At 39.9% G+C, this 21,856-nt stretch overlaps 5 protein-coding genes across 5 annotated transcripts; 1 reads left to right on the top strand and 4 right to left on the bottom strand.

Moving 5' to 3' along the window:
* Positions 1 to 419: 419 nt before the first annotated feature.
* Positions 420 to 1,162, bottom strand: MONOS_10675 (uncharacterized protein; the record flags this gene model as incomplete). The annotated part of the gene is made up of 2 exons (XM_067863144.1): positions 420 to 562; positions 1,042 to 1,162. The coding sequence occupies 2 exons, from the start codon at positions 1,160 to 1,162 to the stop codon at positions 420 to 422; spliced, it is 264 nt and encodes an 87-aa protein (XP_067720696.1).
* A 963-nt stretch (positions 1,163 to 2,125) lies between these two features.
* MONOS_18194 (putative Protein kinase domain) lies at positions 2,126 to 13,441 on the bottom strand. Its single transcript, XM_067871189.1, has 4 exons — positions 13,273 to 13,441; positions 13,044 to 13,215; positions 6,803 to 12,984; positions 2,126 to 6,721 (listed from the first exon to the last, which is right to left on the bottom strand). Exons 1-4 carry the CDS (start codon positions 13,427 to 13,429, stop codon positions 2,322 to 2,324), a joined length of 10,911 nt encoding a protein of 3,636 aa, XP_067720695.1. The 5' UTR covers positions 13,430 to 13,441; the 3' UTR covers positions 2,126 to 2,321.
* A 449-nt stretch (positions 13,442 to 13,890) lies between these two features.
* Positions 13,891 to 15,194, bottom strand: MONOS_10676 (putative cilia- and flagella-associated protein 300). Its single transcript, XM_067863145.1, has 4 exons — positions 14,856 to 15,194; positions 14,656 to 14,778; positions 14,460 to 14,589; positions 13,891 to 14,397 (listed from the first exon to the last, which is right to left on the bottom strand). Exons 1-4 carry the CDS (start codon positions 15,184 to 15,186, stop codon positions 14,193 to 14,195), a joined length of 789 nt encoding a protein of 262 aa, XP_067720694.1. The 5' UTR covers positions 15,187 to 15,194; the 3' UTR covers positions 13,891 to 14,192.
* A 438-nt stretch (positions 15,195 to 15,632) lies between these two features.
* MONOS_10677 (uncharacterized protein) lies at positions 15,633 to 16,040 on the bottom strand (the record flags this gene model as incomplete). The annotated part of the gene is made up of 1 exon (XM_067863146.1): positions 15,633 to 16,040. One exon carries the CDS (start codon positions 16,038 to 16,040, stop codon positions 15,633 to 15,635), a length of 408 nt encoding a protein of 135 aa, XP_067720693.1.
* A 689-nt stretch (positions 16,041 to 16,729) lies between these two features.
* Positions 16,730 to 21,763, top strand: MONOS_10678 (uncharacterized protein; the record flags this gene model as incomplete). Its single annotated transcript, XM_067863147.1, has 1 exon — positions 16,730 to 21,763. Exon 1 carries the CDS (start codon positions 16,793 to 16,795, stop codon positions 21,761 to 21,763), a length of 4,971 nt encoding a protein of 1,656 aa, XP_067720692.1. The 5' UTR covers positions 16,730 to 16,792.
* Positions 21,764 to 21,856: the final 93 nt, after the last annotated feature.

Raw genomic sequence — 21,856 nt, 5'->3', positions numbered from 1 at the left:
TTTTTTCTTTCTTTGGAAAAATAAGTGAAAAAAAAAATCACACATTATTGTTTTGGAAATTATTTTTTCTCAATTTGGTTTTTTTCATTCATTAAACCAAAAATAATTCAATTTCGTAATTTAATAATTCGATTTCGAAATGATAAAATTATTTATTTGTGGAGCGAATGACTCTGTTTTGTGCTTCAAATTCTCAGACAAATGCAAAATCTACGATTACCTAAAGAAAACACTTCATAATCGATACAATGAAAGGTGTTTCTATTCTTGATCATTCAATCGAATTTATATCTTGCGCAAATAGCTTGTTGTATTTTTATGAATAATTTTTTTTAACAAATTTTGAATAAAAAAATGGATGAAAATATTTTCAAATTATTTTTTATATTTAAAAAAGTGTATGAAATTGTTAAAAAGAATTAATCATCAGACCATTCTGATGTATCGACTCCATCATCTGCACCCAAATCAGTATCTTCATCAGGGAGATCATCCATATCAGGGATTTCTTCCTCTTCGTTAGCCTTTTCTGGACCATTTTCGTCTTCCTCAGCAACAATTTCTACGTTTTCAATTTTCAAATGGGTGATTCTTTTTGAAAAGTCACAAATGTTTAATTTTCAAATAAAATTTAATTTCATATTTTGCTCAAATTTCTGTTTCAGCTCACAAATCTCCTCAAGAATGTTTGAAATAGCATTATCAATGAATAGATTTGATTGAAGTGAAGTTTGATATTAGTTAACAGAAATTTGAGCAAAATATGAAATTTAATTATATTTGAAAATTAAACATTTGTGACTTTTCAAAAAGAATCACCCAAATGTATTGCAGATTTTACGAGTTGATTAAAAGTAAGTAATTCCATCGAACGAACAATGAAAGATGCTATATATTGTTGAAGAAATCTTGTTCTGATTCCAAATTTGGGAAGATATTTCCGAAAGTGCGCCCAAAAACCTTCCACTGTGTTAGTATAGACTGATTTATTTTCCGGATTGACAAAATGTCTCTTATGGCAAACGGTTTTGTGAATAAAACCTTCTTCATCGAGACAATTACAGGCCTTCCATTCATCTCTGCATATAGTTGTGTGAGAAAAAATGTGCTCTTTGATAGCTGTCAGTAGAGTTTCCTTGTTCCTGTTTGGAACAACCACCATAAAAGATCTTTTGTGACTTTCTTCAGATCTTTCCACACCACCAAAAATCCAAACTTGCTTTTTCCTTTTTCCTCAATTATATTTCCTTCTTCTCCACAACATTTCGTCAATTTCCACCCCCTTCCCCACTCCTCCTTTTTTTATTGGATTCTTGAATGGCGCATCCACGCTAACTTCCCTGCAAATATTAAAATTGAACAATACGTTATTTCTATCCAGATATTACTCAAAACAAGTTTATTTTATGTTAAAATAACAGCCAAAAAAACAGAAACACATGCATAATCTTATTAACTGTTGTTTTTTCCTTTGATTATATTATTCCTTTTATAAACTGTTGTTGTTTTCAGGAACTTTTTTCTCTTCAGAAAATATGCATTGCCTCTTATGCACAACAATTTTTTTAATCTGCAGTGTTTGCATTCCCCAGTGTCAGGAAGTTGTCAATGGTCGAAAATCCACTTCCAAGTGTGTTCCAAATTAGCAAACAAGTTATTTATGTTTGATATCACTTCTTTTGTTTCTAGTATCTTTGACAGTTTTATGTCAAAATTTTTTGATCTCACACAGTTATTTGATAATAAAAATAGTCAAAAAAATTCATTTTTTGTGAATAACTTCTTTCCACAAGGTGATGTTTGGACGTTGATTGTTGACAACTTAGAATAAAACATTGTTAAAAGTTTCAAGCGCATTTGAGAGGAACACGTATATTCTGCTTGTGCCGACTATTGAAAACAAATGAACAATTATTATCTCGATTTGAATATCAATTTTTTCATTACAAAAGTTCTTCTTTTCAGAAAATTTGATAAATTTCGAAATAAGCACAATCAAACTATCATTTTTAACACTTGAGAATATTTCGAAATCACTGAGATTATTCCATTTGAAACTTTCGAATATGAAGATAAAAATTTTTATTTATTCTGTGCATAGAATTCAAAAAATTTGAAAAGCGAAAAAGCTGTGCACAATAATTTGTTCAAAGGATATGCCCTATGAAGCAGATCATTTTTTTTTTTTAATGTTGAGAAATAAAATAAAAGATTGATTGAAAATTAACACAAAAAGAATGAATTGCGATTTAGAAAAACTAACAAAAATAATCATAACAATAATTAATAATAACATTAACTAAACAGTAATCAAGCGTTTATCAAAAATGACAGTGAGTCTCGAAGGATTGCTCCCCCAAAGACTGATATTGCAGCAGATCAGACGTGTTGCAGAGTGAAGGAGGGTGACCTGTTTCAAATGTCTGAGTTGTAAAATGATCATCGCCATCTAATTCAGCTGGATGCTTGGATGTATTATCATCCACATGAGGAGACGAATTCTTTGCTGAAGGTGATTCACAAACATCCCACATTCTTGATGGAGACTGAACGAATGAATGAGCCAAAGATGAAGATGAGGAAGGAGACGAGGATGAAGAAGACAAGGGAGATGAATAGGCAGCTGAAGTTGGAGACAGAGATGGAGAGGAGGAGGAAGAATGTGAAGAATGTGAAGAAGGAGAATTAGGAGAAGTAGGAGAGGACAAATACTGCAATGAAGATGCAAATGTCTGTGTATCCTTCATCAAATTGTGAGAGTTCATAGAATGAAAAGTATTACTTGATAAAACCATCGAATGATAGCTCTGCTCAACTTCTTGTGAGTCCAAAGCACCAGACGTTATGTTTCTGTTTGTATTCATGCTGCTTTGATGCAAAAGAGCCACCCCGCCAGATGAACACACTCCATCTGCTTCTGCCTTCTGCGGGGCTGCCCTTTCTCCGCAAAGCTGCTGAGCATCCCAGTCACCGTCATTTACACCAGCCATCAGCATCCTCTGCTCATTCAAATCAGATACATCTTTTGATACTTCGCTTTTTGTGCGGAACTTGGACTTCAATGAAGATGTAATTGAAGTCGAGTTTCGGCGGCGCTTGTTGGTCTTTTCATTGGTAGCATTCGATTGGAAGAAAAAAGACGAATCAGAGCGGAGAGTGCGAAGAGGCTGTGAAGAAAATGAAGTGGAATAAGAAGCTAAAACTGGAGAAATTACATCACAGCCTGTCTCTGCGTCACAATTATTACCAATAAAAGAAAGATGATGAGAAAGATTATCCTGATTTACAGATGAAGTAGAAGAGGAAGAGGAAGAGGAAGAAGGAGAGTGATCAACAGGAGTTATTTCTTGTTGTTGCGCAGTCAATTGTGATGCTGCTGATGATGATGAACACACAATATCATTTCCAGCAGGTGATGCAAATGGATGTCTGGGCATTCGCTTGGACGTGATGAATGAAGAAGCAGCTGGAATCTGTGTGACTGAATGTAGCTGAGACGACTGCACTACATCAATCGAGGCAGTCGTGGCTCCTTCGTCAAAAGTGCCTTCTTTTCGGAATCCTTCGTAGTTCGACTGCTGCTGACAGGAAATAGATTTGTATTGAGTGTTTGAAAACTGATGATTCACATTTGATCTGTCGATAATCTCGTAATCATTTGTCTCTCTCTCATTTCTCCCGTTTCTCCTGTCTTTCTCCTTCTCTTCCTTCTTTCTCAGTAGCAGGAGCTTCTTCTGCTCTTCGATCTGTGCATCCTGCATCTCTTCGATGATCTCCTTCAGCTCCAGCAGTACCTCGTGCATCGACGGCCTCTCTTCTGCCTCGTGGAGCCAGCAGGACTCAATCAGCATGCGCAGACGAGGAGGAGTGGAAGGATGGACGAGTGGGCGGCGCTGGTGGAAGCAGATCTCGTGGGGCAGGTTGGCCAGCGAAGTGGCAGAGGGAGAGGAGTGCTGGTATGTGCAGGAGGAAGAGGAGGAAGAGGAGGAAGAGGAGGAAGAGGAGGAAGAGGAGGAAGATGATGATGAGCAGGAATAGGATGAGGATGAGGAGGAAGACGAAGAAGATGATGTTGAAGAGCTTATTGAAGAAGAAGCAGAAGATGAAGAAGAATCTGAAGTTGTAGTATAAAATGGACTTTCAGGAGTGGGAGGAATAGCTGGAGTGTATGCAAGTGTTGGTGATTGAGAAGAAGCATATGAAGAAGAATGCGAAAGTGAAGGAGATTGAGAAGGAGAATAACAAGGAGAGTTTGGAGAAGATGATGAGGTTGATGAGGATGAATGAGAAGGTGAAATGTGTCTGGAAGATGAAACAGCAGCTTTTGAGGGAGGAAGAGGAGGAAGAGGGGGAAGTGGCTGGATGGGATGCTGATACTGCTGCCATTTGTGTCTGGACGAAGCATTCAGCAGGTTTCTGCGTTTGAATGAAGGTGCAACAGGCGAAGGCTGCGGAGACAAAGTGAGCGACGGAGGATTTGATGCATAAGGAGTGAGATGGGGTGATGCTGTGCTCATGGCATCAACCACACCTCTGCTGATCTGCTTGCTCTTCATCAGCTTCTTCTCCACTTCGGCTGCTTTCTTCTTCCTCTCCTCCTCCATCTTCATCTCCTTCTGTCTGAACTTGTTTTCTCTTTCGCTCTGTTTCTCCTTCTCGGACGCAATCACATCGTTCCTCTCCCACCACTTCTGCAGATGCTCCCTCGTCTGCTCACTTCCACCACTATTATTGCTGCTGCCACTGTTACTGCTACCATTGCTGTATGTGTCCTTCCTCTCCCTCTGTCTCCTCCTCTCTCCAAGGACTGCTTCAACATATGGCGGTGTGCGTGACCAGATCTCGTTGAGACACACGCCAAATGAGAACACATCTGCCTTTGCGGTGTAGAGAGGATCGCCCCTCAGCACCTCTGGCGCTGCATAGAGCGGAGTGCCCACCCGCGAGAAGTGGGCAGAAGGTGTCAGGCCAAGCGATTCCAGCACTTTCGCACAGCCCAAGTCAGCCAGCTTCACGTGCATGTCTTCAGACACCAGGAAGTTCAGGCACTTCACATCGCGATGGATGATGGGGTGCCTTCTGCCGTGGATGTATGCCAGCCCAGACGCTGCCTCAAAGGCAAAGCGCAGGCGGAGCAGAGGAGGCAGCGCCATTGGCGAGTATAGCAGGTCAGAGAGAGACCCTCTGGCTGCATACTCCATCACGATTGCGATGTGTGTGGATGTCTCAGCCAATCCGAAGAAGCGCACAATGTGTGGATGATGCAGACTCTGCAGCACCATCACCTCATTCGACAGACGCTCTGCATTGGCTGAGGTCAGAAGAGATGCATTTTGTGCATATTGCTCATTGCGATTGGGCGAATATGAAGAAGAAGAGGAATAAGAAGCTGCCTGTTTAGTTGTCTCAGATCCAGCTGCAGTTGGCTTGAAGATCCGCTTCACGGCAACTGGTGTCTTCGACCACTCTGCGTAGAACACTTCTCCTGAGGCTCCTCTTCCGATGGGGCGGATGAGTCTGATCTGTGCTGGATTCAAATGCCAGTTCGACTGCAATTCCTGTTTCTTCTTTGCCGGCAGCTCTGAAGGCGGCTGTGGTGTGTCCCCCAATTTTGCGTATGGAACAGTCTTTCTGTTGAATTTGAAGCATCCACACATTCTGCGCGGTGGCTTAGCTACTGGCTGATGAAGGAGAGTGATCTCCCGCTGGCTTTGCTCTGCTTTGCTGTTCTTGTTCTCAACAACTTTTGTCTGCTTCTGTTTGGGCTTTCTCCTCACAATCGTCTTTTTGATGACCTCCTTTCGCTTCGGCTTCTCTTTACCCTTTCTGCTCTTGCTTCTTCCACTTATAAGAGGAGTTATTTCATTGATTGACATGAGTGCCTGTCTCAGTTCTGCATCTTCATCTCCACTCAGCTCGTCTTCGTCGCTTTCATCGTCACTCACCTCGATCACTTCCTCAATCTCTTCAATCACAAACTCTTCGCTCTGCTCTTCGTCGTCTTCATCGCTCTCATCATCCACATCTGCCCCACTCCCCTTTCGGCTCCCCAGCGAGCAGAAGCCAAGATACTTGTGGAATCTTTGCGTTCTTCCCAGAATGCATAGTACTATCACTCCAATTGTGCATAATGAGAACACAGCAGCCAGAGGAATATACACAGACGGTATCAAAAATGGATTCTTCACTTCTGCGGCTGTTATGGCAGGCTCTGCAGTGACTGTGAATGAAAGAGAAGACCCAGCACTTGTCAGAAGAGGCTTATTGCCCAGCTCAACAGACAGAGTCAGAAGAGCAGACTTGTTTGCGATAAGAGATTGATGGATTTTGTTGTCTGCCTGTAGAATGTATGAAGGACGGGATGTCATCAGGAGGAGATGAGAGGTGCAGGAGAAGGAGAACTTGTGAGTGACATCTGTGCGCGATCCAAATGGCTCGTCGCCTGCAATTGGCTTTCCTTCAGACAGATAGACAGCAACAGACGATGGACTGATGGAGGCAGAGGAGATATGTGCATTTGCAGATTTAGAAGAAGAAAATGATGAAGATGATGATGAATGTGCTTTGCTATTTTCTGGAGTGTCAGTGAATAGATCTTCGCACAATGCAGCATTTCCATACACGTCAGACAGCTGGAGAGAAATTGTCACTTCATCATCAAGACTCAAAGTAGATGGGAAGTCTTGTTCAATTATCTTGCTCTTCAGTGCTGAAGGATATTCTATGAGAAATCAATAAGAAATATTATGAATAAATAAATGTATCAATAAATAAAAAATAATATTAATGATGATAAACAAACCAGGAAGAAGCTGTACTTTGATGTTGTATCTGAACTGCACCGCATTCAAATTGGGAACAAGATTGTAATTTCCACTCCGATAGCACTTGAACGTGGTTGTGGTGATGTCTTCATCAATCCCATTCCTCTTCTCTTCTTCAGTCAAACCAGGTGTCATAGACATGTTGAATATCGAATTGCTTGCAGAATTCCCTCTTTTGACCTTCATCTCAGAAAGCATCTGCATTCTGCTTCTTTGCAATTTGAGCTGATAACGCATTTTCTTCTGTTCAGAATCTTCTTTCTCTTTCTCTGTATTGTTGGATGTTGATCTCATCTTTGACACTTTAGTCGTTGAAGAAGAAGCAGCAGAAGCAGAGTTCGAAGAAGAGTCAAAGAAATAATTCAAATTATTCAAAGTGTGTACAAAGTTGTTCGGGAAGTCGTTTCCGTTCTGGAAGCACATGCCTTCCTTCACCTCCTCCTCTTCCACAGGCGCCTCGCTGCACTTCTTCTCGACTGTGCAGTTCATCCCGCCAAACTCTGTCGCATCGGGAAACGTCAAGCTTTCCTTCCCCATTTCGCTGAAGGCATCGCAACAAGCGTCGTTTTGGTAGAGATCGCGGCAGATGAAGTGCAAAGTGAATGGCTGCCCAACACGCAGAATGAGAGAAGTGGGGCTGTAGATGCCTTTACTCTTGTGCGCTTCGGTGAGATTAGATATCTTCTGTGGTGCAGTTGAAGTGGCAGATGATGAACGGAATTTATGTGAGCGGAAACGGGAGAACCAGGATGAATGACTTTGTAATTTGTTATTATTATTATTATTATTGCTATCGAATTCATTAATAATTGAATTCAAGTTCAATTCATTCTCTTTAATTGTCAAATTCTCCGAAGTTAATTCTCCGTTGTTTGAACTTGCCTCGCATCTTTCAGTCACAGGCAAGCTGTTTGCAGTGTACATATCGTCTATCCAATACTCACTCAGATCAGGCCACAGGGTGCCAGGCAGCACAGCCACCACATTCGCATCGGGTGGAATGGTAGGCACTGTGTTTCTGCCATAACAGAGGGCAAATCGGTACTTCTTGGCAACAATGACGCTGTTGGCAGGGAAGGTGAATTCATATACAGGAGGATTTCCGTTATCATCAAAGGCAGCAACAGGACTTAAATTGAATGAGGCTGGTGAGGAAAGATTGGCTGGTGATTTGTCTTCATTGCTCATATACACTTTGTCAGCACATGTCACTTTCGGAATGAGCTTCTTGTTTCCAAAGAGGAAGGTGAAGAGAGGCTTTTCCTCTTCTCTGCAGTCAGTCAGTCTGTGTGACTCGTCTATCCCAACAATCTCTCCTGTCACTGTAGATGACATCGTTGCACTGTTCTCTATCTTCCTATGTGGATCGATTACTCTTCTCTCATAGCTGCTCTGTGTGTTCAGTCTGTATGACGAAGGCAGAGAAACAGAAGACACTTTAGCAGAGAATGTGCCTGAGTGAATGGTGAAGACAGGGTCGTCTGTGATGGGCACAGCTTTTGAGCCGACAAGTTTGTAGATCGTCATCGGCTCTCCACGATACTCCACATGCAGACAATAATCTCCACTCAGCAGGAATGAGCGTGTGGGTGCTGTGAAGTGCACGCGGTGGTTGTTCCAGTTGACATACGTGTAGAAGCGAGTGAAGTTCAGCCCATTTGCCTGAGGCGTTCCGCTGTTGTCGCGATAGGGTGTTGCGTAAACATCCACATAATTCCATTCATTTCGTTCAAGCTTCATTTGTGGATCTTCTTCCTCTTCTTCTTCTTTTTTGTTGTCTGCTCCATTTTTGGTTCTTTCTGTGAACACATTTGGCAGACGAGGCATCAACAATCTGTTTCTGTGCTCATCAAACAATTCAACTTCGAAGTCAACTGATTGCTTTGTTTCGAGTGTCACATCCCACAAAGCATAAACAGAAGAGTATTTTGTGGAAGCAGGTAATTTGGCTGAAATGATCAGCATCGGATCATCTTCATCCTCAACATCTTTGCTATAAATGCCTCCATCATCACCAAATTCATTCTCATTCTCTTTCCCATTGGCAGACACATATCCATCCAGTTTTGCCACAATCTTTCCATCTCTTCTTCCATTCATGCTTCTTCCCTGTGTCTCAGCCAGCACATTTTGACTGATGGTGCTTCTGAATCCAGCGATCTTCTGCTCTCGCCAAGTGGCTCTGATTGAATAGACACCAGCATCCATCGAAGATGCCTCGTATTTTGGAGTGAATGTTTCACTCGAATCGTTCGATGACAGATGGAACGTAATAACACCAACATAAGTGGAATAAGAGTTTGACTGTGCATTGCTTGATTTGTGGCTTTGATTGAATGAAGAAGAAAGGGAGGATGAGGATGAGAATGACGATGAAGAGTGTTGTGCACTCTTCATAATTGCTCCTCTCCCTCTCTGTCTTGTGCTCTTCCACATTTCAGCATCGTAGTCTGTTCTCTCCTTCTCCTTCACCATCACCACCACCAGTCCATCAAGTATCTGCTGTCTAGTCAAAGGTGATCCCTGCACATCTCTCAGTGCCACATCCACTGCAACTGTCTGGTCAGCTGGGATGACTGGCATGGAGGGTATCTGCACAGCACTCTTCACAGGATCAGCTGGGAGAGGAAGAATGGTGAAGGGAAGGGGCTCTGTGGTGGTCGTGTTGGCTGAGGGATCTTCGGTGCTGAAGGAGAGGGAGATGCGGGTGGTGACTGAGGGAGAGGTTGGAGATGGAAGAAGAGAAGAAGAAGAAGAAGAAGAAGAAGAAGAAGAAGAAGAAGAAGAAGAAGAAGAAGAAGAAGAAGAAGAAGAAGAAGAAGAAAGATTTGAATTTCTATTGCTTGTTGTTGGATTCTCGTTGATTGGAGGGATTGGAGAAGATGTTTTGAGGGTGATGAGATGGAGAGGAGAAGGTGTGAGTGGATGAGGAACACACTCAAATGAGACATCTGCCAATGTGACTGTGTCGTCAGTGCTGTCTGTTTGTGTTGAAGCCATTCGGAATCTCCTTGCTTTTGTGGTGAGATTTGATTGAAGGTTTTTTGTTTTGGATTTGTGTGGAGATTCAAAGGGAACAAGAATATATTCACGTATGTTTGATTTATTAAGTTTTGAAGAAGAAGATGATGATGAAGACAGATTAGATGATTGAGTGTCATTCATCAATTGTGCATTCTCAAATGTGATGTGCACATTTGTGATGTTCTCCAGTCCATCGTATGTGCAGCCCAGCAGATTTTCATACTTATCTCTCAAAGTCATCCCAAACACTGTTGAATAAGGAAGAAGCTCTTCAGAAGACGAGGAAGAAGAAGAAGATGCTGAAGACGAATTATTAATAGAAATATCATTACTTGTCTGCTTATTCTTCAACATCTTCGAAGATGCCATTGAAGAAGAAGCCGAAGCAGAAGAGAAAGAAGAAGCATAAGCAGAGGCAGCAGCGGAGTCAGAAGGGAGATAAGGCAGAAGAGAGTCTGTGATGTGGAAGAGGTCTGTGTGTGATGGATGAGGCGGGTCAGAGCGGATGATCAGAGTGACTGTGTAGAAGATGGTGAGTGAGGGATCAGGCAACATAACTGGCTTCTCTCTCTCATTCAGTACAGACAGCACTTGAGACTGCTCTGATAGAGAAGAAGAAGAAGAAGAGGAGGAGGAGGAGGAAACATTATATGATGAAGAGATATTTATTTGATTTGATTGTTTTGAGTACTCTTCAGACACTGTGTGTGAGAACAATGCAAACAGATAAGTTCCACTGAAGAGGAGTCTTTCTGACAGACAGCAGAGGACAATCGTGTCGTTCTCTTCGCTCTCTCCAAAGTCATTCCTGTTGCCTCTTCTGTTCGCCAGCCTCGTCAGCGCCTCCTCCTCCTTCTCTGCCAGCAGTCTTTTGATCTCCCCCACCAGCTCTGTCTGCTTCTCACTGCTGAGCTGGCTGACTGCACTGACATCGCCCATCTTTCTCACAGCGCTCTCTACTTCTGCCCTGCCTTGTCTGTCCAGCCAGCTGAGTGTCACATCTGCCAGGCGCATGAAATGGGGGCGGAGTCCAAGCGACGCATGCAGACACTCACGAAGAACTGTGTTGGACACACGACGAGAGGAAGAGGAAGAGGAGAAAGAAGAAGAAGCAGAAGAGAATGAAGATGTTGTTGAAGATGAGGAAGAGGAAGAGGAAGAGGAAGATGTAAATGAATGAGGAGCAATCACTTTATCGAGATCGACGTTGTTGTTGAAAGCGTCAAAGAACGAAAAGAACATCATAAAAGGCGATGAGCAAGGAAATGAGATGGGTGCTCTGACAGGCTTAGCAGTGTCATAAGTGACTGAATTGCCTCCAACCACAACATGTCCCACAAGTGCTGCATGATGAGGCTTTCCGGCAACAATCCTGAATGGCTTGCTGGATGTGATGGGAACAAGCGTAAGAGAATCATTTGATTGAATTTCTTTGGAACTTTTTGTGCTTCCTCTGTCTATTTCTTGTCGATCTGCAAAGTGAATAGCTTTATTACTATTGTTGTTATTATTGCTATTTTTTGACATGTTATTTGACATGTTATCTGGTTCTGGGGTGTGCTTGTACCACATGCTCACTCTCACTCTGGGTGCTGTGTGTGTCGTGCGGAAGGAGAGCATGAACTGCCTGTTGGTGGCTGTGTCACAGCTGATGCTGAACGAATCACACAGCTCTTCAGACGATGTGTTGGTTGAAGGAGAGGAGGAAGAGGAGGAAGAGGAGGAAGAGGAGGAAAGAGAAAGAGAAGAAGAAGAAGATGATGAAGATGATGAAGTCGAAGATGAAGCATAATTTGCCTGAATATCTCCATCTGATTTGTCTCCACCAACAAGAATGTCTCTGTCACAGGAGAACGAAACAAGCTCAGAAAAGTGATTAATACGCTCATTTGTGCAGCGCACGAAGTTGCTGTACTCGTCAACCAGAAGCAGACGCACACTCAAACTGTCTCCTGCCTCCACATCGGGTATCTTTGTGGCTGTGGGTGTGGATGCGGATGTGGAAGTGATATTGTTCAGATGCAAAGAATCAAGTAAAGATGAAGAATTAATAGAAGAAGATGATAATGATGATGATGTAGAAGAGATGGAAGTATTTTTTAGATTGTTACTCGTTTGCTTTTGAGTGGCTGTGATTTTATTCTGTTTCGTCCGTCTTGTCAGTTTCAATTGCTTCAATTTTTTAATCTGTTCAATCAGCTTCTTCAACCTCATCTGTGTCTGTTCTGCCTTCATCTCATTCGTCATGCCAAGATTTGTATGTTTGATCCCCCTTTCGGATGAACTCGGGAAAATGTTCGAAAACTGGCTCTCTCCAACATACAAGGGACCTGCCTGGACAGACACTCGGAAGCGCTGGAGTGTCAGCGATGTGATCAGTTCATCTGTGTTGGGTGATTGGTGTGTGGCTGATGAGTTGTGTGAATGAGAAGAGATGGAAAAAGAAGAAGTTGAAATTTCGTCATTGATGATTTGCGTTTGTTGTGAATCGATGTTTCTTTTTCTCTCCAAGGCTGTCATGTTCCATTTGACAAGCGGCTGAATGGAAAAGCATCCTTCCTCATACAAATGCACAGACAGCTTAAGGACAGACGAAGAAGGAGACGATTTTTCCTCAACATAATACGAAATAGGCAGCATTCCTGTTGTGCTTGCCTCGTTGTCTTCAGAATCCAGATTCAGTCCGTAGCATCCTTTCACATCCAGTAAAAATTCGCTTCTCAATTCGTCAAATTCCTCCTTTGGAATCGCTTTTCCTCTCGAGTTTGTTAAACGAAAAGAGAAGATAATTGGATTTCCTGCAACAACAGAAAGGCTCATAGGAGTAAAAGTCATCGTTGATGTTACTGGTGAAGGAATAAATGCATCAAATTTCGATTCAGCATCTTCTTTTTTAAAATGTGATGCATCTATCATTGACATCACATTATCAAATTTGCATATTTGCCATATGTCATTTGCATCAGATTTTTCAATAGATGAAAGGTAGTATGTTTTTTGGATCAAAGATGACAAATTAATGGAATTATCAAAAAAGTGCACAAAAAATAAAGACGGAAAGCGTCTATTAACTTTTGTAAATCTCCATGCTATTTGTGTAGGTTTTGGATTTAAAGAAACACGAGTAAATCCGGTTCTGAAAATAATGAAAAAGATACAAATGTTCGAAATGTTAAATACAGAAAATGAACAAACTTAGTCAAGCACAAAGAAGAATGGCAAAGAGAAAAATAATCTGTGCTTCCTTTATGTTCCAATTTATGAGCAGTCCAAACAAATGGGGCATCCGAAAAAGTTAGAAGGCCATCTTTAATGGCAAGGTATTTTTTCAAGCCAATATTTTTGAGAGTAATGTTTATGTTCTTTTCTGAAAAATTAAAGTCAAATTAATTAATGTTAAATCTCCTATTTATGAAAATGAAACCATTTCCCAATATTGAATTTGACTCCTCGGTTCGTTGAGATTTGGAAAAGTTGTTTTCTGAGGACTTTGTTATAACATAATTTTCATTCAATTCAAAAGTTGGTGAATCTTCTGAGATGTGAAATGATAAAAAGCAGAAGATGACTGCTAATAACATTTCATGTGATCTGAACCTAACTTGCTTAGACAAATAACCATAACAAATTTTTCTTTTTCATTTTTTTGTTTGTTAAAAATAAGTCTTCTTTTGTTTAAAAATGTCAATTCAAGTGAAATTTTGTTATACATTGAAATGTTCTATTTTTCCAGATAATATTTAACTGTTCATGCAATTTTTTCGGTTTTGCGAGCGAATTTTTGATTTATTGAACAAAAAACGAAGTTATTTTTGCTATGTTTATCAAATGTGCATCAAACATAATGAGTTAATAATTAGTTCTTGAACAATTTAATGTATATTTATATTTTTTCATATTACTTTTCTTTGCATTGAAGTTTCTAAATGACAAAACAAGTTTAACAAATCTTACTTCATTTTACAAAAACATGCATTTTCTTTTTTGTTTTGTTTTGTTTTTTCAATCTTTTATCTCGAGTCGTAAAAAATATTAACAGAAATTTGTTTTCTGTGATATTTTTTTTTAATTTTTTTAATAAAAAATGAAATGAAAAATGGAATAGAAGATTTGAGAAAAAGGAAAAGAAAATGGATGTTTTGCTTTCAAACTCGTTTGGTTTGCAGGTTCTTTGAACTCTTCTTTTTCATCATTAAAAGCAAAAATGATCCCCAAATGGAAATTTAAATTGAAAAGCTTGTATTCGAAAATATATTACATTTTTAAAACTCTCGTTTGACAAATCTCTTCGATAATTGAACATTAGACTCGATTTTCTACAAATGTCACCTTCAAGAAGATTGATCAAACGGTACATCTCATGATATTCAACGTTCGCATCCCAGGATCGATAATAAAATACAGTCCGTTTCTTGGATTAGTCTGATCTTTTCCAGGGAACAATGGAATTGCAACTCCATCTGTTGTTAAAAGTGCTGATGAATTGCGGCTGAGTTGAAATACTTTCGATCTTATTTCAAGTTTCCCTGTTACAGCATTTCTCTGAACGCTAAAAAAAGAAAGAAAGAAATTTTATTTTTAAGTTGAATTCATATACAAATTTGTTCAAACCCAACTAAGTCCTTATAAATATTTTTTGTCATTTCCAAATAAGGCTGTAACACGTCTTCATATTGACACAATTCTCCGCCTAATACAAGTCGTTGAAATATGTGAAATAAGAATTCTTTTCTTTGATCAGCTAAATTTTGAAAAATAATAAAAATATCAAATTTTTTGTAAATATTAAAAATAGTTATGCTCAAACGTCCAAATAATTCATAAAGTTCAGAGTCTTCGCAAAGGAGGCATTCTCGAATTCTGTCACAAACATCAAAATCTGGATGTGGAATTGAAAAGCATTTAATAATGCTTCCATCATTCCGCACAGCTATGATGACATAAAAATGTTATAAAAAAACATTAAATTTTATTTCTTTATTTTGATTTTCAATTTCAAAGATAAACCAGTTTTTTCCAAAGGATCAAAAAGAGATAAATCTGTTGCCGTTGCGAGAAGCATATCGGTTTTCATGCTTTCAATAGGTAAAGATTCTAAAGCAGAATAATGTTCCTTTGTGCGCAATCGTGCTCCAATAAATCTTTGAACATCTGGTTCTGTAATAAAACAATTCAGTAAATGAGTATATTGATATGGTTGGACTGGTTGGTCAAATGCATATTTTTGAAATGTGAAGCTGTCTTTTAACCCCCATTTGCCAAGAAATTCTTGAGGCTCTCTACCCCTCAAATGAGGCATGTTCGCCTCAATTTTGTGAAACGTCCACTTCTCTTCCATCAATAATTATAGTTATGATCACTATTTTTCAATTTTTCGTTCAGATTTAACAAATGGCTTGTTTTATCCAATTTCATTTTTATAAAGACGTAGTGGTTGGAAACTTCTTTTCATTTTCACGAATTTTGAAAAAGAAAATGCGGATTTTTGCGTATGTTCTCTTTATCATGATTCATTGTATTTTTTTATTTAATTTGAAAATTGTACGCTTCAAGACCGGAACTACAAATTGAAAATTAAAAAAGTAAGTTTGAGAAAAAGAATTTCAAACCTTTTTGGAATTGTTATTTTGTTTTAATTTCATGATTGAAAGAAAAAACAGAAATATTGTTTTGGTTTCATTTGCCCAGGGGTAATGATTTCGAAATGAACATATCTTTAATCTTCACGACAACTATCATCAGATACGACATTGACACCACAAACTTTGAAGACGATATCACACATTATCCTGTTTTACTCGTGGTGATCACATCCCCCAACGAGAGTGACCCACCTCCATCAGATACAACAACCACACTCGGTGAAGGAATTGAAATTGAGTTGCAATCAACCTTCAAATGGCTCATTCCCAGATGACCTGTTGACACACTGAACAGCTCTCTTGTTGATGAAAGTGCCCCTATTTCAATCGAACTCTTATCTTTGCCTTTCCCAACAACAATAATCTTCTTTGATCCAATATCAATTGTTGTTGTCTCGCTTGTGTGATCCCCTTCCATCAGGGTGACTGATGAGCTCATCTCTAACAAACCCACCACAGCATGCCCCATTATCTTGCACGGCGCAGACTCGCTCATCACACACATCCCGCACGAAACCCTTCCGCTCGCCCCAACATATCTATCTTTCATCCCTTCTTTAAGCCAGTTCTTCTTTTCTGTGTGCTGATACGTCCAACTGCCTGATAAATAATAACGGCACACTCTCTTATCATCACTATTCGTTGTGTACGATTCGTAGAACGGGTTATTCGATGAGAAGAGATTGTATTAATCGTAATACATTACATCGTGACCATATGGAGTGGAAGCGTTGCAACTGCAATCAACGAAGAAGAAGAAATAGCAATAAATGTTGTTGCTTGGAGCTGTTGATCGATTTGGATTAAACCAAAATCCTCCACCATATAACACTGCTGAGCACGAAATAAATTGGATACTCCTCACTTTATCTTTAATTGAAAGATCTTTACATTCACATGTTTGTTCTTTTGATTGCAATATCCGAAATTGGAACATTATGCAAAAGTGTTAGTCCATTCAATCTTCAATTTCGCATTAATTGTGGCTTGATAATACATTCAAAAAATACGGAGTTATTTTCATCAATAGTATTTGAATTATTTCTACTGTGATGTTTTTGTCATCATTTCTTTCTTTCTGTACTTCTTTTATAATCTCTAAGTCTATTTTTTCATTTTTTTTAACAAATTTAGTGAACATGTCTTTTTTTTAAATTTATTCACCAACTCATTTTTGTGGATCTCAATATCTCTTTATTTGGTTAATCTATTTTTTCTCTTAAATGCTAAAAGAGTTACATTCGCAATTTATTAAAATAATTTGAAGTTTTCATAAAAAATTATCTATATGATCAATATGAAATGAATAATTCACAGAGAAAAAAAGAGAGAGATCTAATAAACTCATTTGAAAGTGTCTTAAATGAGTTTACAGAGAACAGCATTTGCGCATTAAACGAGTTTAAACAGTGGTTACAGCAGGAGAAACCGAAAATTGTTTTTTCTTCAATAAATCGTGATGAAAGGAAAGAGGGTGAAGAAAATTTAACTCTTCCAGATACTATCGAAAAGGAAGAATTTGGGCCAAGACGATGTAGCAGGAAAGAAATGGAACAATCTGTTAAAAGAGACTTTTCGCCAATAAAAGAAGTTGAGAGCTCTTTATCAAATCAAAGTGAATTCTTACAGGGAAGCTCAAAGCGAAGCAGAGCAGATGAGATGCAAGACGCAGGAGATAGTATTTCTTTGGAGAAAACCTCAAATAATGATGAAGTTGCAAATGAATCTGTCAACAATACAAATTTCTCAGAGAATACAACCTCAACTTTTTCCATTCCTTCGTTTTTGATTTCGACATTACCACCTATGAACGAAGAATCTGTTACATCATCAGAATCCACAATAGCTTTCTTATCTTCTCTTGTCACGAAGTCCAATAAAAATAGAAAATTATCAATAAATAAAGTAGAATCAACAACCCAACCTGCATCCGCTGGACTCATACCTTCTCATAGTACTTCTGTTGTTCAGCAAAGCGCTTTGCGACTTCCAGATTCTGCAACAATTTCTGAAAAGCAATTGAATTCTGAGAATGGAAGGACAACTTTACCGATTCATTCTTTAACTTCAGATTCCACGCATCATTCATCCACTCCCAAAAAAATCGAAACATTTCCTTCTCAAATTGCAACCACACTCCAATTGGCTCCTGGCATCGAATCAGAAAAAATGTTAAAAGAGGATTCTTTTCCGAGAATTGGGAAATTGTCAGATTTCGACCAGAGCAAACACACACAAGCAAATCAAAATGTTCAGCATCAACTTCTTAAAGCTAATTTAACTGAGCTTGTGAGCCATTGGATTCCGTCTGTTTCTTCTGATTCTTCATCTTCTTCTTTCACAATTGACAAACAGCAACACATTCAGAAAAAATCATCGTCATTTTCCACATCACCACAAATGACACACATTTCACTGCAACAGAAAGAACAGAATGATTCAAGCAAAAGAAGTCCTTCTCGTCAAAAATTGACTTCTTCTTCTTCTTCTTCCACTTCACTTTTGGATATTCGTCAGTCGATGTTGCTTTCTGAGAGCAATTCAAATTTGGCTTCGACAACAAACACTTCCACAGCATCACTCTCTGCCCCAATACAATCTCCTCTTCCTGCTTCATCATCATCATCATCATCTTCTTCTTCTTCTTCTTCTTCTTCTTCTTCTTCTTCTTCTTCTTCTTCTTCTTCTTCTTCTTCTTCTTCTTCTTCTTCTTCTTCTTCTTCTTCTTCTTCTTCTTCTTCTTCTTCTTTTGCTTCTTCTTCTTCTTCTTCTTTTGCTTCTTCTTCTTTTGCTTCTGGTTTATCTGCTTCACCAACAACAGCTTCTTCATCCTCTTTGTTGAGTCCTTTATCAATTGCACATATGTCATCATCTTCATCCTTAACTGTTCCATCTGTCAGTTCAATTGGAAGAACAGACGAAACAAAATCATTTTTGCGTTCTTCTTTTTCAGCTTCTTCTTCTTCAACTCCTTCCTTCTCCCCTTCGACAATTTCTTCTTCATCATCCTTATCTTCTTCGTCTGTTTCTTCTTCTCCATTGACTAAACCTGATAAACAAATAGACTTGTTGCATCCATCACAACAACCTCATCTTCCACTTCCATCAAACTTTGAGCCAAAAGACGCAAATGACAAGCCAAAAGAGCCTCAGTCGAGTTTGTTTTCGAAGCGAGAGAGCAAAAAACAGCCTGAAACTTCTCTTCTTTCGCTTGTCGAGATGCTACCTTCGTCTCCGCTGCGTCCATCTTTCTCTTCTTCTTCTTCTTCTTCTTCTTCTTCTTCTGATAAAAACACATCTTCTTCTGAAGGAAGAGTATCAAATAACACAGAAGCTGCTTTGAATTCTTCGGATTCTTCTGTTTCTTCTGCTCTGAATAGCAAATTGTGGACTTCTCCTTCTCCTTCTTCTTTTACTTCCTCCTCCTCCTCCTCTTCTTCTTCTTCTTCTCTGGAATCAACAATCAGACAGAATTCAATGCTTTCTTCTTCATCTGTTTCTGAGACATTTCAGCAGACTTCTCCAAATGTCAATGTCGAAGCAAAAGAACAGCCAAAATTGTTAAAAAGAACTTCTTCTGCTTCGAAAAGAAACACAACAACATCTGAACACATTGAAGCAGCTAAGCATAACACTTCATATTTGACAAATGATCTTCATTCTATTTCTGCTACACCTTCCTCATTATCATCATCTCCATCTTCCTCTTCTTCCTCTTCATCAACACCATCACAATCTTCATCTTCCTCTTCCTCGTTATTTTTATCGCCTTCTTCTTCATCTTCCTCTTCCTCTTCCTCATCATTATTATCATCTGCATCTCCCTCTCCATCTTCATTGATGGCTGCATTTTCCTCTCCCTCTTCTTCCACTCCCTCTTCTTCTTCTTCTTCTTCTTCTTCTTCTTCTTCATTGCCATCGTTCTCCTCTGTCCAGCTAACCACTCCGTTGAGTCTCTTCCAGCATTCATCTATCAGTCTGTCTGCACTTGCCTCGTTTGGAACACCTTCTCAATCACTTCCTGAAGACAGCCCTTCTCCAATTGCTCTGTTCTCTCCATCTGCTCTTCCGTTTCATGACTCTCATTCTCCATCTTCCTCTGCATCTTCTTCCTCTTCCCCCCCCTCCTCCTCTTCTTCTTCTTCCTCTTTTGTTCCTTCCACAACTGCTCTTTCCACCCCTCTTTCCACTCAAAGCAAACCTCAGTCGTTTTCTCCCTCTTTTCTCCACAACAAGATCACTCTGCCAGACATCTTCGACAAAAAACCTCATTCAACAGCTGCATCTTCTGCTCATCTGCCATTAAACATCACAAGTGAGAGTAACAAGATGAATGAAATGGATGAAATGGATGAAATGGATGAGAAGAACGAGATGAATGAGATGAATGAATTATCAGCAGACAGCAGCTTCTCAGTCATGCCTCATTCATTTGGCGAGTCAAACATGCAGAATGAAATGAACATCAACGCAAACAATGCAACTGCAACTGTTCTGTCTCCAATAGACGAAAATGAATTGTCTGACTCAAATTCACCTTCAGCTCTTGTTAAACATACACTTCATTCTTCTTCTTCCACTTCTTCTTCATCTGTTTTTGCTTCTTCTTCCTCATCGTCTTCTTCACCTTCTTCTTCTTCTTCTTCCTTATCTGCCTCATCCACCTCACCTCCCTCGTCCTCTGTGCATTCGCCTTCTTCTTCTTCTTCTTCTGAATCTCCCTTTGCAGTCACTTCAGCCGGACGTGTTGTGCCTCTTCTCTCAAAACACCCTCCTCTTCCTCCAACAGACAAGCACACCAAACAAGACACACCTTCAGCCACTCCATCTCATCTGAACACAAAACAGACAGCCAAAAATGACAAGCCGCATTTCACTCCTGCAAAGGAAAAGACTTCTTATGCTTCACCGAAATCTGCTTCTTCTTCTCCTTCTTCTCCAACATTCTCAACAGCATCCACATCAACTGCCCCTTCTTCTTCTCGTTCTCGTTCATCTTCTCCCTCATCTTCTCCTTCTTCTTTGTCTCCTTCTCCTTCAACCCGCCCTTCTTCTTCCTCAAAAGCTGCAAATGTGCCACAAACACATCCAAAGCAGAGAAATGCCATTTCACCTTCTCAAAGACAGCATCCGCCTCTGCCAAAATACTCTTCTCTTTCCAATCGCCACACGACTTCTGCCCATTCCACTTCTCCAACACCTTCTGCCTCATCTTCTTCTTCTTCTGCTTCTTCTGCTTCTGCTTCTCGCAAGATTTCACCTTCACATCAAACTTCATCATCATCATCAACCTCGTTCTCTTCTACTAAAACTCGTGCACCTTCTCCTTCTTCAGCTTCTTCCTCCTCTTTGCCTTCTAACAGTTCACCTTCTTCTTCTTCCTCCTCATCTTCTGTTCAGAACACTTCCAAACAAGCTTCGCGCACTCTGTTTTCTACTCCGTCTGCAAGAGGAAGAGCAACTGCACCAAAAAATGCGTCTTCCATAAACAATCGAAGTAATGCCAGTTCTTCTGCTCATGTGACTCTTCCATCACACAGAACAGCTGGCACTCCAAATGTTGGGGCAGCAAAATTGTTGAATGGAAAGGGAAAAGGAAAAGAGAGAGAGAAAGAAGAAGACAAAAGAAAGGGGAAAGACAATACTGCTGATCATCTAATGCAAATGCCTTCAGCTAAACATCCAAATGATAAACAAACTACTTCACTTGCATCTTCTTCACAGTCTTCATCAAATCAAACTCAGACTACAAATATTTCGTCGACAACTTCAGCTGCTCATTCTTCTATCAAACAGCATTCGGAGCCAACATCTTCTTCATCAACCTCTTCCTCCTCCTCATCATCATCTACCTCATCATCATCTTCCTCTCCCTCTATGACATCTCTTCCGCCCAGCCACATGTCCTCTGCGCTTGCAACACCACCTCATCCTGTTCTGACTGACATCTACATCCCTCACACCCCCGACACCCCCAGCACTTTCGACTTGTCCTTCGCAAATGTTCCCGAATGGGCAAAGCCGCGCGAACTGGCACACGCTGTGAAGATGCAGCAGACACCTGAAATCTTCCGCATAAGACGCAACGACCCGCCGACTCTGGTGGCAGCCTTTGGAGAAGAGCAGCTGAGAAACGCAGAGAACGAGAGGAGGTTGAGAAGGGCGGAGAGAGAAAGAGAAAAGAAGCGCGCTGAAATTGAGGCGAAGATGAGGTCAGCCACAAAATACAAACTAACTTCGTATAATCAGTTGATCACTTCTGCGAAAAAATAAGTGTTTGAATTCATTCGAGGTATATGTTTCTTATAATGATGATCAAAATTCGGAAATGATGCAAGACAACGGACATCAGAAAGGAGATATAAC

Source organism: Monocercomonoides exilis (assembly GCF_001643675.1).
Source record: "Monocercomonoides exilis strain PA203 chromosome Unknown scaffold52-633478, whole genome shotgun sequence".
Lineage (NCBI taxonomy): Eukaryota > Preaxostyla > Oxymonadida > Polymastigidae > Monocercomonoides > Monocercomonoides exilis.
The sequence above is the reverse complement of the archived record's forward strand: the minus strand, read 5'-3'. Positions and strand labels throughout refer to the sequence as shown.